At 36.5% G+C, this 18,731-nt stretch overlaps 1 protein-coding gene across 1 annotated transcript in view; it reads left to right on the top strand.

Moving 5' to 3' along the window:
• The window catches only part of CFTR (CF transmembrane conductance regulator), a 189,501-nt gene that overhangs the window by 152,019 nt on the left and 18,751 nt on the right, over positions 1-18,731 (top strand). The window contains exon 23 of the mRNA XM_067041634.1: positions 15,056-15,211. Within this exon, the coding sequence (XP_066897735.1) occupies positions 15,056-15,211 (156 nt within the window). The remainder of the gene's footprint in view (positions 1-15,055; positions 15,212-18,731) is intronic.

Genomic DNA, 18,731 nt, shown 5'->3' with positions numbered 1-18,731 from the left:
GAATCAGTTATGTATATACATATATATACACTCTTTTTTAGATTCCATTCCTATTTAGGTCACCACAGAGCACTGAGTAGTGCTCTCTGTGCTATGCCATAGGTGCTCATTAGTTATCTATTTTATACATAGTACTGTATATATGTCAGTTCTAATCCCCCAGTTCATCCTACCCACCTCTTTCCCCCTTGGTAAACATGAGTTTGTTTTCTACATCTGTGATTCTATTTCTGCTTTGCAAGTAAGTTCATCTGTACCATTTTTCTAGGTTCCACATATAAGCAATATTATATGATATTTGTCTTTCTCTTTCTGACTTACTTCACTCTGTATGACAATCTCTGGGTCCATCCATGTTGCTGGAAATGACATTATTTCATTCATTTTTATGGCTGAGTAATATTCCATTATATATATATATATATATATATACATATATATATATATATATATATGCCACATCTTCTTTATCCATTCCTCTGTCGATGGACGTTTAGGTTGCTTGTACAAATAGCTCATGTAGCCCAATATCAAAAAACAAACAACAAACAACCCAATCAAAAAATGGGTAGAAGATCTAAATAGACATTTCTCCAAAGAAGATATACACATGGCCATAAAACACATGAAAAGATGCTCAACATCACTAATTATTAGAGAAATGCAAATCAGAACTACAGTGAGATATCACCTCACACTGGTCAGAATGACCATCATCAAAAAGTCAACAAATAATAAATGCTGAAGAGGGTGTGGAGGCAAAGGAACCCTCCTACCCTGTTGGTGGGAATGTAAATTGGTGCAGCCACTATGGAGAACAGTATGGAGGTTCCTTAAACAACTAAAAATAGAGCTACCATATGATCCAGCAATCCCACTCCTGGGCATATAATGGGACCTTTTTTTAAAAAATTTATTTATTTTATTTATTTACTTATTTTGGCTGAGTTGGGTCTTTGTTGCTGTGCTCATGCTTTCTCTAGTTGCAGTGAGCAGGGACTACTCTTCGTTGCGGTGCACAGGCTTCTCATTGCCGTGGCTTCTCTTGTTGCAGAGCATGGGCTCTAGGTGCGTGGGTTTCAGTGGTTGTGGCATGCAGGCTCAATAGTTGTGGCTCATGGGCTCTAGGGCACAGGCTCTGTAGTTGTGGCACACAGGCTTAGTTGCTCTGTGGCATGTGGGATCTTCCTGGACCAGGAATTGAACTGCATTGGCAGGCGGATTCTCAACCACTGCACCACGAGGGAAGCCCTGGGACCATTTTAAATGTGATTCTACTTGCAGAACATCTAATTGATTGCTACCTTACCAACTAAAGAAGCTGTTAAACAAACCAAAATTATAACATGTTTTAGATTTTGCATCTTGAAACTATCTTCCATTTCAGGTGAGGGAAATATTTTGTTGCTGACTCCATCTAAAGTTTTCTTAAATTTTACGTAATTGACACTCTTTCAAACAGGTGGTACTTTTTTCTTAGCTTTTTTCAATTTGCTTGTTTAGTTGGAGTTTTCATCAAGGTATGGATTGTTAAAAATTTTTCCCAATAATGTACTAAGCTATAATTATTTATGAAGCAATAATTTTTTATTATTTAATAAGCAGAAATAACCTTGTACTATTTTGAAGTGTTTTTTATGGATCCCAGTGCTGGGCTGAATTCACAGAAGTTACTCAAATATACGATTCTGGAATTGATTCTTAGAGAAGGGGATGGTCATTCTCCCTACATTTTATGCTCTGTAAATGTGATTTTGTATTCTCTCCAGATTCCTTATTCTGGTCCACTCTATAAATCTAGCAGGAGTATTATATTGTTTTGATTGCTTTCTTTTCCATTTAAATTGAGATAGAATACAATAGGGCCACTTCTTATGAAAACTGAATTTTATTTTATTTTATTTTATTTATTTTTTAAAATATTTATTGGGTTGTGCTGGTCTTAGTTGCGGCTCACCAGCTCCTTAGTTGTGGCATGCATTTGGGATCTAGTTCCCTGACCAGGGACCGAACCCAGGCCCCCTGCATTGGGAGCGTGAAGTCTTAACCACTGCGCCACCAACAAATTCCCTGAAAACTGAATTTTAAAACTTCATCTTTTTGTGGTTTAATTTCAAACAGAGATTTTTTTTTTTAACTGGGGAGATAATGGTCAGTAAGTTTTATTAGGCCACCATCACTGTCACCAGCACAGAAACAGACTGTTTTCACTTGCTTTTACCTATGGGTTTAGGAATGTTTGATTATTGGATGTATTAGGCAAAGTTCTGATAAGAAAAAAGTACAGAGTGAGCAAAAATTTTCTACATCTTATGCTAAATGGCTTGAAATTGCACACTGGAAATTTTGACTTACCGTTTAGTCTAGTTAGGAAAAATATATTCACATACTACTAAAATTAGCTCTCTATTTGTGCTCATCAAGAATGAGCTTTTTATTTCTGAGAGAAAAGTATAAATGGGCATAAATGGAAAGACTAGGTTTTAGACTGAATTTTCCCCTAACATTAGAATGAGGTTGTCTAAAGTTATGCTTTGGAACTAAGTAAAATTAATGGTTTGCCTTCATTCTTCCCTTCCATTGAGAAAAGCATAATTAATTACTCTTTCTTGCTTTATACATCAGTGAATGCCATAGACAGCTGAGGGTCACCAGGATGGATGCCAAAAGCGCTGTGAAGTTATAACAGCAGCAACAGATAAGTTGATCCACAGGAGGACTAGATTTGGTAAATTATTTGCTTTCCCTCCTCCTGACATTCTCCCATCCATTTGCTTTTCCAATGCTCACTTGCCCACTAAATTAAATACAAACAAGTTCTAGTAGAGTGACAGAGTTTCAGAGTCCTCGTTTTTGTAGGTAGTTTCCTTGATGCGAGAGTAGTAATCAGAGATGCTGTAAAATGAGGAAGAAGCAATATGCTCAGGCATTCCATCTTCTCTGAACCTTTATACAGGAAGCAGGCGATATGTCTTTGCAAGACACTCCCTACGTGCTTTGGGGGAATTGAAAATTACTCACACAAGGCTATAGATGTTTATAGAGTGCTTATCATGTCCTAAGCACTGTTTAAAGACCTTTATTTGCTATCACATTTGATCTTATTATAACTCCAAAGGTAGATGTTATTACCCTTTTTGTGCATAGTGGAAGAAACTAACAATCAGTTAAGTGAGTGAAGTAGCAGGGATCTCAAACTCAGATCTGTCTGACCTCAAAGTCCTATTTTACCTGCTTCTCTTAAAAGAAGAAAAAGAAGGAGTAGAAGAAAGAAGACAGAAAGAGAGAGAGAGAGAGAGAGATCTGTCACACAAGATGTCAATCTAAAAGGGGAAATGTGAAATCCAGTAGCAGCTAAAGAAGAATTACTCTGAAGCTAACAAGGGTGAGGTTTCAAAGAACTTCACTTGCCTGAGCCCCTTTCAAGGCCCTGTACATAATTTTGTGTTTATAATTTTGAAATATTTATTCTTGAAAAGAGCTCCCCTCCCCCCCAAAAAAATTTATACCCTTGAATAAGAGATATATAGATAAAATGCTAAGGTAATTCAGAAGAGGAAGCAGTTATTATCATTTGGCTGAGAGTTGGGCTATTCAGGGAAGGTTTTCCACAGGAAGTGGCATTTAGAATGAGGCTTCAAGACTTAAACTGTGATTTGAACAATTAAGGTGGGTGAAGAAGGGTGCTGTAGGCAGAGGGAAAAACATGAGGGATGGAGCATGTATGGAAAACAATGACTGGTTCAGTCATTCGATGACTGGAGGATGCATAAAGGATGTAATTAGATACAAGATTGGTGCAAGTTGTGAAGATTATGGATCTTGAGAGCCAAAGCAATAAAAGGAGGTGATAATTCAGAAAATCCTAATTGATTTTGCTACCATATGGTCTTTGAGAGCAGTGGTTCTCAGAGTGTGGTTCCTGCACCAGCATCATCTGCGTCACTTGAAAACTTGCAAGAAATGAATATTTTTGAGTCTCACTGAGCCCTACTGCCCAAGGGGTGGGGACAGTGGTCTGTGTTTTATCACACCTTCCAGATGGTGCTGATACATGCCCATCTACTTGTGAGAACCCATATTTAAGACAGTCGTTAGGTGTAGAGGAGTGATGTAGAAGAGTGAGGGTAGAATTCCAACTGTAAAGGCTTAGGGAATGGGTGAGTCCTAAATTGAGAGGTTATATAGAACACCAGTGTTGGTGGTGGGAGAGAGAAAGCAAGAACGTCTGTCTAAGAGGATGGGTATATAGAGGGATTTGCCTTTGTTTTGTAGGAGTAGTTGGGGTTTTGTTTGTTTGTTTGTTTTGTTTCTTGAGACAGGAGGAAAGGAGATAGGTGGAGTTAAAGAGAAGTGGAGTTAAAGAGAATCATTGAGCAAAAAGCTGGAAAACTGAAGGTGTTCTTATTAGGCTGCCTTAATATTTTAAGTCAACTTCCAAAATCATCGAAGTTGAGTAGTGTCAGTCCTCTGATTTTGTTCTTCTCCTTCAATAATGTGTTGACTGTTCTTTTGCGTCTCCATATCAACTTTAGAATCAGTTTGCCATATATACAAAATAACTTGCTGGGATTTTGACTGGGATTGCACTGAATCTATAGATCAAGTTGAGAAGAACCAACATCTTGACAATATTGAGTCTTCCTATCCATGAACATGGAATATCTCTCTAATTGTTTAATTTTTATTTGATTTAATTAATCACTTTTGTAGTTTTTCTTATCCTGATCTTGTGTATATTTTCTTAGATTTATACCTAAGTATTTCATTTTGGGGAGTGCTAATGTAAATTGTATTTTGTTTTTAATTTAAAATTCCACTTGTTCATTGCTGGTATGTAGGAAAGCAGTTGACTTCTGTATATTAACCTTGTATCCTGCAATCTTGCTATAGTCACTTATTAGTTCCAGGAGTTTTAGTGTTGATTCTTTTGTACTTTCTACATAGACGATAACGTCATCTGTGAACAAAAACAGTTTTATTTTGTTCTTCTCAATCTGTATGCCTTTTATTTCCTTTTCTTGTCTTGTTGCATTAGCTAAGATTAGGATGCTAAAAGCAGTTGTAAGAGGGGGCATTCTTGCCTTGATGTTGATCTTAGTGGGAAAGCTTCACGTTTTTCATCATTCAGTAATAATAGCTGTAGGGTTTTTGTAGAGGTTCTTTATCAAGTTGATGACCTTCCCCTCTATTCCTACTTTGCTAAGAGTTTTTATCAGGCATTGGTGGTGGATTTTGTCAAAGGCTTTTTCTGCATCTGTTGATTTGGCCGTATTATTTTTCTTGCCCGTTGATATGATGGATTGTATTAATTGATTTTCAAATGTTGAACCAGCCCTGCATATCTGGGATAAATCCCACTTGGTCATGGTGTAAAATTCTCTTTATACATTGTTAGATTCCATTTGTTAATTTTCTAAAGCATTTTGCCTCTATGTTCATGAGAAATATTGATCTGTAATGTCTTTAGTTTTGGTATTATGGCAATGCTGGTCTCATAGAGTGATTTAGGATGTATCCCTTTTGCTGAATGAGATTCATTCAATCTCTGAATGAGATTGTAGAAAATTGGTAGAATTTCTATTTTAGGTGATTTGTAGAATTCACCAGTGAATCTATCTGGGATTGGTGCTTTCTGATTTGGAAGGTTATTAATCATGAATTCAATTTCTTTAAAAAGTATATACCTATTCAGATTGTCTGTTTCTTCTTATGAGTTTTGGCAGATTGTATCTTTCAAGGAATTTGTTCATTTCATCTAAGTTATCAAACTAGTGGGCATAGAGTTGTTCATAGTATTTCTTTACTATTAATAATATGTATTAAGAGATATAGTGACTTTCCTTCTTTCATTTCTTTTAAAGATTTTTTAATTGAAATGTAGTTGACATACAATATTATGTAAGGTTCAAGTGTACTACATAGTGATTTGACATCTGCATACATTATGAAATGGTCACCACAATAAGTCTATTAACCATTCATCCCCATACAAAGTTATTACAATATTAACTGCATTCCTTATGCTAAATAAGGTAAATATTTTTTCTTTTATTTATTTATTTATTTTTTTTGCGGTACACGGGCCTCTCACTGTTGTGGCCTCTCCCGTTGCAGAGCACAGGCTGCGGATGCGCAGGCTCAGCGGCCATGGCTCACGGGCCCAGCCACTCCATGGCATGTGGGATCTTCCCAGACCGGGGTACGAACCTGCATCCCCTGCATCGGCAGGTGGACTCTCAACCACTGCACCACCAGGGAAGCCCATTCTTTCATTTTTGATGTTAGTAATTTGTGTCATCTCTCTTATTTTTTTAAGTTAGCCTGGCTAGAAACTTATAAAATTTAATGATCTTTTCAGAGAACCAGTTTTTAGTTTCATTGATTTTCCCTACCAATTTCCTGTTTTCAGTTGGTTGATTCTGCTGTAATTGTTATCTATTTATTTTTCTTCTGCCTAATTTGGATTTAATTTACTCTTCTTTTTCTGGTTTCATAAGATGGAAGCTTAGATTATTGATTTTAGATATTTCTTCTTTTTTGTATTATATATTCTTTTCTATACAATATATTTATATTATACTACAAATATATATTTATTTTGTATGAGATAGATATTTCTATATTAGATATTTCTTCTTTTCTATAGCATTTAATATTATAAATTTCCCTCTGTACTGCTTTTGCTGCATACCACAAAATCTGATAAATTTCTTTTTTATTTTCATTTATTCAAAATCTTTTTTTCCCTTGAGATTTCTTTTTTAACCTATGTGTTGTTTAATGTCCAAGTATTTGGGGATTTTCCAGCTGTCTTTCTGTTATTGATTTCTGGTTTAATTCCATCATGGTCTGAGAGCATACATTGTATGAGTTGCATTCTCCTGAATTCATTAAATTGTGTTTTATGACCCATAATGTGATTTATCTTGGTGACTGTTCCCTGTGAGCTTGAGAAGAATGTTATTTTGCTGTTGTTGGCTGAAGTAGTCTATAGGTGTTAATTATATCCAATGGACTGATGATTGTGTATAGTTCAACTATATCCTTACTGATTTTCTAACTTCTGTGTCTGTCCATTTTTGATAGAGGAATATTGAAGTCTCCAAATGTAATAGTGGATTCATCTATTTCTCTTTGCAATTCTGTCAGTTTTTGCCTCATGTTATTTTGACACACTGTTGTTAGGCATATACACATTAAAAATTATTATGTCTTTCTGGAGTATTGGCCCCTTTATCATTATATGGTACCCCTTATCTGATAATTTCTCTTGCTCTGATGTCTGCTCTGTGTAAAATTAGTTACTACAACTTTCTTTAATTAGTATTAACATGGTATATCTTTTTCTGTACTTTTAATCTATTTATATATGGCTTTGCATTTAAAGTGGGTTTATTTCTTTCTTTAAAGTGAAATTAGTCAGGGAAAGACAAATACCATCTGGCTTCACTTATACATGAACTCTAAAAACAAAAAAAAAGTGAACAAATATAACAAAACAGAGAGTCATAGATCCAGAGAACAAGTGGTTGCCAGAGGGGTGGGCACTGGGAGGATGAGAGAAATAGGTGAGAGAGATTAAAATTTTTTGTAGTTGCCCTAAAATTTGCAATATATGTTTTCAACTAATCCAGGTCACCTTTAAACAACACTATAGTGCCTCACAGGTCGTGGAAGTATGTTATTATAACAAAATACAGTTGACTCCTGAACAGGGTAGAGGTAGGAGGTGCCCACCTTCTGCACAGTCGAAAATATCTTCTTTGTTTGTCTGAGATTACTCTATACACATGGTCCCTCTTTATCCGCAGTTCTGCATCATCTAATTCAACCAACTCTAGATATTGTAGCACTGTAGTGTTTACTATTGAAAATAATCTGTGTGTAAGTGAACTTGCACAGTTCAAACCTGTGTTGTTCAAGGCTCAACTGTATTCCCACTTCCTCCCTCTTTGTCCCTTGTATTGTTGCTGTCATTCATTTCACTTATATAGAAGCATATAAACATACATAATTGAATACATTGTTGCTATTATTATTTTGAGCACACTACTACCTGTCAGATCAATTAAGAATAAGAAAAATAATATTTCTTATTTTACCTTCACCTATTCACTCTCTGATGCTCTTCCTTTCTTTATGTAGATCAGAATTTCTGACTTAAATAATTTTCCTGAAGAACTTTTTAAAACATTTATTGCAAAGCTGATCTACTGGCATCAAATTCCTTTGATTTTTGTTTGAGAAAGTCTTTATTTCTTTCTTATCTTTTGAAGGATAATTTCACAAGGTACAGAATTCTAGCTTGGTGGTTCTTTTCTCTCAACACTTTAAATATTTCACTCCATTCTTTTTTTGCTTGCATGTTTTCTGAAGAATAGTTGAATTTAGTTCTTTTCTTTGTTCCTCTATAAGTAAGGTGGTTTTTTTCCCTCTGGCTTCTTTCAAGATTTTTTCTTTATCTCTGATCTTCTGTAGCTTGAATATGATATGCCTACATGTAGTTTTTTTGGCATTTATCCTGCTTGGTGTTCTATGAACTTCCTGGACCTGTGGTTTAGTTTTTGACATTAATTTGGGGAAGTTCTGAGTCATTATTGTTTCAAATATTTTTGTTCCTTTCTCTCTTTCTTCTCCTTCTGGTAGTCCCATTAGTGGTATATTATACCTTTTGTAATTGTCTCACAATTGGATATTCTGGGTTTTTTTTCTTTTTTTAGTCTTTTTCTCTTTGCTTTTTGGTTTGGAGGTTTCTCTTGTCATAGCCTCAAGCTCACAGGTTTTTTTTTCCTTAGCCATGTTCAGTCTGCTGTGCCCATCATAGCCATTCTTCATTTCTGTTAAAGTGTTGTTGTTGTTTTTTTATCTCTTGCATTTCTTTTTAAATTTTATTAGAATTTCATTCTCTCTGCTTACACTATCTGTTCTTGCATGTTTTCTACTTTTACCATTAGAGCTCTTAGCATATTATTCATAGTTGTTTTAAATTCCTAGACTGATAATCCCAACATTTCTGGAATATCTGACTTTGGTTCTGATGCTTGCTCAATCTCTTCATACTGTGTTTTTTGCCTTTTAGTGTACCTTGTAATTATTTTTTAAGAATTTTTTTTGACATGGACCATTTTTAAAATCTTTATTGAATTTGTTACAATATTGCTTCTGTTTTATGTTTTGGTTTTTTGGCCACGAGTCATATGGGATCTTAGCTCCCTCACCAGGGATCAAACCTGGACCACCATCAAACTGGACCACCAGGGAATTCCCTACCTGTGATTTTTTTGTTGAAGTGGGCATGACTTACTAGATAAAAGAAACTGATAATTAGGCCTTTAGTGGTGTAAGGTCTGGGGGAAAGGGAAGTGTTCTACTGTTCTGTAATTAAGTCTCAGTCTTTTATTGAGACTGTGCCCTTGAGCAGTGAACTTCACAAGTGCTTCTCAGATTTTTCTCCCCCTTAGGTGCAACAGTACACTTGTGTGGGCTGGAGTTAAGTATTCTCCTTTCTTCGATCAGTTAGGTTCTAATAAAAAACCCAGTAGGTTAGTTCTGGTAAAATAGTTTCTCTTGAAGGAGGCCTTGCTAAGAAAAACAGAATGTTCTGTAATATTATGAAATTGTGGTTTCCCACATCTTCCTGCTGGATGCACAAGAGGGTATTTCTGTGTACTTCACTGTGAGATGAACTGTGATTGAGCTCCTGGAGGTAATACTTACAAAAGTGTGGGGACCTCTCTATGAATGACCTCCCTGGGAGGTTTTTACTCTCAGACTTGACCACACTGAGCCTCCAGCAATTTGTTGGTTACAGTTTAGATTTCCCTACCTTCGCTTGAGTTGCTATGGAGGTTTCTGATCATAGGCTTCTGCTCCAGTAAGTTGTGATTCTGTCTGTCTCTCCACCTGTGGTGGCAGTGATTTGCCCTGTGACTTCATTTTCTGAAGGATCTAAGAAGAGTTTTTATTTTCAGTTTGCTCAGCTTTTCACTTGTTGTTAAGATAGAGTGATGACACCCAAATTCCTTATATGCTGGACCAGAAACTAGAAGTCTTGTTTTTCAATTTTTTTTTGTCCCTTTGCCTGGCACATCACCTAGCTTACTATATGTTAAATGCATGAATGAATGAATGGATTATACCTACTTCTAGGTCATATGATTGATTACAGTAGGAATTGATTGTTAAAATGTTATTCTGAGCAACTCTCTTAAGAATATAATTTCTACTGCTTTGCCCTTAGAACCTTTAACAACATCTTACAAACTGTAACAAGATGCCCCCCCCCCAAAGCTTCTTGCATGGTGATTAAGAAGTAGGCTCAAGTTTAGTATTGATCTTCCTTGACTTATGATTGAGTTATGTCCTGTTAAACCCATCATAATTTGAAAATATTAAGTCAAAAATGCATTTAATACGCTTAATCTACTGAACATCATAGCTTAGCCTGGCCTACCTTAAACAAGCTCAGAACACTTACGTTAGCCTACAGTTGGGCAAAGTTATCTTACACAAAGCCTATTTTATAATAAAGTGTTGAATATCTCATGTAATTTATTGAATGTTATACTGAGTGAAAACAGAATAGTTGTATGGTTATGGAAAGGTTGTGAGTGTATCAGTGGTTTACCCTCATAATCACATGGCTGACTGGGAGCTGCAGCTCACTGCTGCTATCCAGCATCATGAGAGAGTATCGTACCACATATCACTAGCCCAGGAAAAGATCAAAATTCAAAGTACAGTTTCTACTGAATGCATATTGCTTTTGCATCATTGTAAAGTCAGAAAATTGTAAGTCAAACCATCTTAAGTCAGGGACCATCTGTATATTATTTCTATTATCCAAAAATCCTGCAAGCTTAACTGTAGTCTAATTCAACTTCTTAAAAGAGAGAGAGAAAACATTTGAAAAGGGCTTAAATGGGCATTTCTTGTTTAATTTTTAATGAATTTCGGTGTTCTTGGTTCTATGGTGTGTCTGAGTCCATTCAGGCTGCTATAACAAAATAGCATAGGCTTCGTGACTTATAAACAACAGAAATTTGTTTCTCACAGTTCTGGAGTCTGTGAAGTCCAAGATCATGGCACCACAGGTTCAGTGTCTGATGAGAGCCCACTTCATCATAGGTGTCTGTCTTCTCACTGTAACCTCACATGGTGGAAGGGACAAGGGATTTCTCTGGGGCCTCTTTTATAAGGGCAATAATCCCTTTCATGAAGGCTCCACCCTCATGACCAAATCACCTCCCAATGGCCCTACCTTCTAATACTGTCACATTGGGGGGTTAGGATTTCAACATATGAATTTAGGAGAGACACAAATATTCAGCCTATAGCATGGTGAAAAGATGAAAATATCAATATTTTGTGCAGAAAAATGATTCAATCTTCATATTAAAACACTTTGTTCATAGAAATTACTTCAGTGAAAGATGTCCTATTACTTTCTTGGCTCTTAATTTTAGGCCTTTACTTCACAGAACCTGTGCTTTAAATTTTATTTTCAACACGTGAGAAATGTAGAAAGTATTTCATAACTTTAACTTAAAAACAGTAACTTAAAAAACCCTTATTTTTCTTTTCAGTCTCAAATAGTCTTTTCTTAAAAGCTTTTGATTTTTGCCTAAATTTTTAACATCACCTTCCCCTAACTGGAATATCTCTTCCTTTTTTTCCTTTTCTCTTTCCTCTCAAAATACAGGCTGTGATTTTAATTTGGAGCTAGGTATTTCATGATAAACCTAGATTTAACAAAATGCCTCAGATGATATATTGTATATATTACAGTACTGGACAGTCCTCTGATTAAACAGATATTGAATCAGACTTCAAGGTCTGTTCTTTTGGGGGAGCTTATCTGCTTTCTCCATTTGTAGTCTCTTTAAAGTACTAAGATGCCACAAACAATTCAAACAATATCAAGGGCTCAGATCATAGCAGCATAAGTGCCTACTATCTATTTGATTTGTTAAACACACATGGAATTCTATCTTATACGGGTTTTATAAGGAGCATAGTCTCAAGAACTTATTATGTTAGGAATTATGTTTTATTAATAATAAACAGATTAATAATCAACATATAAAAGTTACAATTATTATAACTCTGGGGATCCGAATTTCATTTGATTTGGTATCTTAATTTCTGGAGACTAAAGGAGATGAAAAATAATTACAACAGGTTTCAATCTGTTGCAGTATTAAAATGGTGAATAAGACACTCTGAAAAGAATGTACTGAGACTGTTCTAGTCATGGTACAATGCAATTACAGCTAGCACCAAACTCAACACTGTTTAACTTTCCACATAACATTTTGATTTATCTTGATCCAAAGTTCTCAAAGAGGAGGTACACTGAAGTTACTAGAAAACATTGACTTGGAATTAAGATCTATCTTAAAAGCTTATTTGCGGGAAGTACTCTGGCCATATTCAACAGATCACTGAGAAGCCTGGAAAAACAAATCCTGGAAAAGAATTATTATGTGCCAATTATATAAACAACAGAAGACTTTGTTATGTATGAACCAGTTAGATTCCGTGCTGTTGAAAACCGTGTGTGACATAATGCAATGCCAGCAGTTCAACAATATAAGGAAACCAGAGCGATAGCTAAAAACTTTAAAGCTAAAGATTTACAAATTGCCTCTTAATCCAGTTTTATCCCAACATAAAACCTGTGTTCTCTAAACATTCAATATTTTCTTCTTAAGGAAAAGGAATGTAGTCATTTATCCTAATCATTAGAATCCTGGCTAATGATTTAAGAGTCTGAAACTCAAGGAACTTTTCATCAAAAGTGCTTGATATGACTTTAGAGCAGATCACTTCCTGCTCTTGAACTTGCCTTCTCTTTCCTCATGCCTCATCTACACAAGGCATACTCAGATTGCTTACACAAAGCCTTACTGTTGTGTTTGGAAAATCATGATGTATGGTGAATGTGTTTGTACAACATGGGCCGATTCAGAAATAGAAGTGTGCATATGAAATTCCACAAGATTTTAAAATTAAAAGTTGATCTGGTAATTGACCAAAATTGACTATATCCATTTATTTATTAGATCTGCTAAATAAGTTTATTCATTTATCGCCCTCCCTCCCGTCCTCCCTCCCTCCCTTCCTTCTTTCCTTCCTTCCTTCCTTCCTTCCATCTATCTACCCACCTGCTCACCCACCTATCTGTCTATCTGTCCATCCATCCATCCATCCTTCCATCTGGCTGTCTCTCAGTCAATCCAACTAAGTTTTTATTGAGTATTTATGTGAACCAACCACTATGCCAGGTGCTGAGAATTCAGTGGAAAACAAGACAGATTACCGTGCCCTTTTTGAACTTATATTCTTTGGGTGAATACAAGCAATAATCAAAGAAAGAATAAATAAAATAATTACCAATTGTGATTAGTAGTATGAAGAACCTCAACAGGGTGTTATGTATAACATGTTGTTTATCTGATTTTCTCAGTTGTCTCAGAAAACAAACGTGTGAAAGTCCCATTATAGGGCTCTTATGATGGACAGAAAGACAATTGTGTCACTTTTGTTTATCAGCTTACCTAAAGGCCTAGTTTACTACCAGGTTCCTAATCAGTATTCAATAAGTTATTATTATTGTGAGTTTCTGTATGCTCTCAAGCATTTATTGTGGTGTGTAACTAGTTCTGGTTTAGAAACTGTTACTAGTCTGTAATAAGTATAGAAATTGAGAGTAAGCATTTAGAAATTCATTTTTATTTTCTACTTTTTAAAGTACTGATGGTGGATTGGAAACTAAAACACAAAGCAAAAAACTGTCCTTTACCACAAATAGTGTAAAAAGCACGATTTACAAGACCATTTGTTCAGCTCTCTTGTAAAAAAGCCACATGATAAAAAAGAAATAGCAATAATGTAAGAGGAAAGAAAGAAACATTCAGTGCCACTAAATGTCGAGCAGTTTATTCAGGGTTTGGTTAATGACTGCAGAAATGTTCTGTCCCACTCACAGCATCTTCCTCTAAGAGCTGGGTCTGAGCTGGCATCAGAACACAGAGTCAGCTCCCCATGGGGCACATGAGGCACCTCTTCTCTCCTTGCAGTGCACAGCCTTCTCACTTCCATGCTGTGTTCTTGCAGTCTTTAAGGAACAAGACTAGTTTTTCTTTTCCTTAATATCCCTTTTGCTTCCTAAAATTCTCTTCTTGCCAATCAGAATGGATATAAGAAGTTGATTTGACAACTGTCCACGTGCTTATCCACTGAGGAGTGGCAAGGCCCAACCTGCCTTCTGTGAGAATGTGAACTTATTCTTTATTTTAGGCCTAAACTTGATGCTTGCTTATTTTATTGTGGCAGTATCTAAATATTAGAACTGTTGCAGATTTATTAATTTTCAAACTCATAGTCATGTTTGGAACTAGATCAAGCTATAGGTCTCTGCTTCTGGCTTGAGCCCAGTCTCAAAAATTATGTGCATTAAGACACTCTATCTTTGTTTTCTTCGATGCAAAATGGGTATTTTCAACCTTTTTGCCGTTAGTAAAGGTCAGTGATAAATGAGCACAGCATCAGGGGTCCAATCCATTATGGCCAGTTTCTATATTGTCTTCCAGGGTTGCTCTGTTTCAGATCAATTTTGGTCAGAATTTGAAGTGTGCAAAAAGGTTTGAATGAATAAGTAAAACTTCCCCTGGTGATGATTTAAAAAATAAACAAAACAACAACAGCAACAAGAAAACGGTTCCGGGCTTCCCTGGTGGCGCAGTGGTTGAGTCCGCCTGCTGATGCAGGGGACACAGGTTCGTGCCCCGGTCCAGGAAGATCCCACGTGCCGCGGAGCGGCTGGGCCCGTGAGCCATGGCCACTGAGCCTGCGTGTCCGGAGCCTGTGCTCCGCAACGGGAGAGGCCACGACAGTGAGAGGCCCGCGTACCGCAAAAAAAAAAAAAAAAAAAAAAAAGAAAAGAAAGAAAATGGTTCCAGTGGGGTTTTTTGTTAACGTATAATACCAGATTACATTTATGGTATTGTATCTATCTGTCACAGGAGTAATTCCATCACTGATATTCTAGGTGGGCCTCTTGGGAAGAACTGGATCAGGGAAGAGCACTTTGTTACTGGCTTTTTTGAGACTGCTGAACACCAAAGGAGAAATCCAAATAGATGGTGTGTCTTGGGATTCAGTAACTTTGCAACAGTGGAGGAAAGCCTTTGGAGTCATACCACAGGTAAGCCAGAAAGACTTAGCTAGTAAAAAAATAACTAAGTACATTTTTCCCTTTATTTGACACTTGCACTCAAGAAATTCACATTTCCCTGCAAAATATATTCCCTATGTATCGCTGTCTTTTTTTTCTGCAATGCAGCCTTTTCATAGGGAGAAAAACTACTTCTAGAAGTCTGGGATTCTCTGACATACAGTTATTGAACTATTAATAGTTTTGATAGCTTTTTCCAGAAGACATAAACCACAGCAGAAGCATGGGGCTTTTGTTTTTGTCAACTTTTTTTTGTGTGCTTCAGTGGTCTGAGCTCCAAGTTAGCAATCGCAGCAGGTTGAGAAATGCTTTGCAAGATATAAAAGATGCTGCTGAAATAACAAACACTTGGAAGCATGAAGTAGTGGAATTGAAAATAAAAAGTGTAGTGATTGGTTTTTTGTACTTTGAATAGAATGAACCATGTCAGAGTAATCTGTAGCTTTTTTCTTTTTTAATGTCACTCTTTGATTTGGGTCACAAAGGATCTTCAGCCTCACTGGCTTAGTATCATTCTATCTGTGTTATTGTGCAAGAGGACTTTTTAATTATGAGAGAAATAGCAACAGTTCCATTTTTAAAAGATCTTAATGGAAACCAAGGAATGTCTTTACTGGGACCAAATCTGAAAGGCATGGGCTGTATATCTACTGGTGTTTGTTCTCATCTCTATGGACATAGTTGCTGTTTTAATATCTTTGTTCCCCTTGTACCAATAGGCACTGAATCCTTTCTACTACCATGGTCCCAACAATTCTCTACTTTTAACACAAAATTAAAATGCCAGGAGCATCTCCAGGTAGATGCTACAGGCTACAAATCTAGCCTGAGAAAACACCTTGTATTTCTTGATAGATTACCTCTGTGGAACATTTGCTCCTTTCATCTAAGGAGGCATTGAATATTGTAACTGCTAGACTGATGCTTTTAATTCATTTGTCTAAACTTTGTCATGTTGCCAGAAGCTTCATCAAAAGCTTTTTCAAAAGTTCAGCTTTGGTTGAACTTTTGAAAAACAGTATTGTTTCTTCAGAAAGAAAAAAGGGATTGTCAGAGGGTCTGAAGATAAAGAAACACTGGGAATACAAGTATCCCAAGGTGACAGCATTAGGCAAGATAATAACGTTGAAGGGTATGGGATAGCATTTGGTTTTCCGAGAAGCATTGCCATTCAGTTGACTCTGTTTTCTGATCCCATTTTAAACTACAGTAGTGAAACTTTTGTTCTTTTTTGTTGTTCTTGTTTATACAAATCTTCCCATTAGAATAAGCAAAGCTCTAAGAAATAATTTCAGTTTCATTGAGAATCCTTTAGTTTATCTGCCATGTGATGAAAAGATTTTTGTTTTATTGTATGTTCTATTTAGGAACCCAAATATGCAAAACGTAGAGGAAAACCAAGTGGGCTAGAATTATGAAAATTCTTTATCTTGCCTCTCTGCTAACATGAATCTTCCAAACTTGCCTTTTCCCTCTTCTATGGCATCAAGTTTTTTTAAAACTAAACAAGAAATACTTTGAGCTACGCCTTTAAAACTGTGTAATCGTGCTAATAAAAATGCTTCTCATTGTACATGTTTATGACCCTGGTTTCTGGGACTGTCTTCCGGTATCACAAGGATGTCTGTAGATAGAAGGTACTATTTCTTGTACAGTGACATCTTGAGAATGTTAAGTGAATGCGCAAGAAAGAGAGAAAGAGGGTAAACTCCTCAGACCTTTTTAACATCCAAACCAAGAGTTGCTTTTATTTTCCCAACTTTCCTTTGAAAGTTCAAATTAAGTAATTTTTTTCCTTTCATGGAGTTTGATCTTTAAAAAGCAGAAAGAAGAAATTAAAAATCCAGGAACTATTTCTGTTTGCTTTTCCATCTTTTTTTTCCCTTCCACCTTTCTGACCTTGCAAGAGGTTCCCCAAAACCTCTGACCCTGAGATAGCAGAGATCTCTAGGTCAATTAATCACTTGTTTTCAGACACATGAAACAGGAACTTTGAACAAGAAACTTCCCTCTCCCTCATAGTGATCCCAAGATGTCAGCTGTGGAATCACAAGATGTCATTAGTTTCGGCAAATTCTTGCAGTGTGTGTGTGTGTGTGTGTGTGTGTTCTTCCCTCCTGCAGCTAGAAAGCAATCTTAGAGAAGGTACCAGCGTGGAAAACAGGACATTGTGTACATTTCAAGGTGGAGCCTTCTTTAATTTGTTCTACTTTACCTCTAAGCTCTGAGAGCATGGAGAAGACTGTGAGGCCTATAGTCAGAGTCCCATTGGCTTAGGCAGTTGAACACCAAGACTTAAAATTGTTCATTCGCCTTGAATCTTGTTAATCACTTAATTCATGAAAAACAGAAAAATAAGTTTCAATTTATTTTAAAGCCTCAATTACAAATTTGAAAGGCTGCAAACTATAATTGGGGAATGACTAGGCCTATTCCTGCAGTAAGACTTTATGATCTGAAAATAATCCATACCTGCATAAGACTCCCCCCAGAGCTGGAGCATCTTTTGCTATCAGAGATATCAGATAGGGCCAAATCATGTATCTGTAGAGCTGAACAATGAAACTGTGAGTGCAGCAGTTCACATTCAATTTCACAATAATTAACAATAATTTGTTATTAAACTACTTCCATATGCTTTAAATGATAATAAGTACCATAGATTCCACACTTATGTAAAAGATACTGAAGTCCCAATCCCACCCATGAGCTTTCAGTGGGAACTCATTGCCTTAAGTCAGAGATCAGAGTAAGAAGCCAAAATGATAAATTAAGCATAGGTAATTAAGTATAGTGATGGAGTGCCGTGGCTAATGATGAGCAAGAATCCAGCTCCAAGCTCTGTCATTGCTACTTCCACCGCAGAACTTCCGTAGCAGAACACCGTAGCCTTCCTTCTTTTACTCCCACTGCTGTGCTTTTCTCACGTTATTCTTTGGAATTCTCTATTTCATGTTGCACACAGATTTCAACTTTTTACAGTAGCATTTCAACTCTGTGATTTGCCACGTCAAAAACCTTCTAGGACACCCCTTTCTTCACTGAATAACATCCAGATTCTTCCATTTGTGGTTTAGGTCCCTGATAATCTGGTCCCAACCCAACCTGTCCAGTCAGATCCACCACTCCTCATAACTGGGCACCTTTAAGTTTTAGTCAAGCTGGACTTACTGTGCCGTGAGATATACCTCACTTTTCTCGCTCATTTCCTCTGTCCGCGCACTTCCTCTGTCTGAGATGATCTTCCTTCACTGGAGTCACTTTGGCATCTCAGATGTTAAACTCTGCCAGATGGCCTTTTCTGACTCCCTCCCTTTCCCTGTTAACCCTGACTCTAACCGCAGCTCTCCACTCCCACATCCCAATCCCAGATGGGATCTAGAACTTTGTTTACAAATCTCTCCTGGTACTTCTCTATGTCTTATATTGGAATTATCTGTGTATTTGTTTAATTTCCACTCAGTATTATAAACACTTGGTAGATATACTA

The sequence above is a fragment of the Kogia breviceps genome, chromosome 9 (assembly GCF_026419965.1).
Source record: "Kogia breviceps isolate mKogBre1 chromosome 9, mKogBre1 haplotype 1, whole genome shotgun sequence".
Classification (NCBI taxonomy): Eukaryota; Metazoa; Chordata; class Mammalia; order Artiodactyla; family Physeteridae; genus Kogia; species Kogia breviceps.
This window is presented reverse-complemented; position numbering and strand designations above follow the sequence as displayed.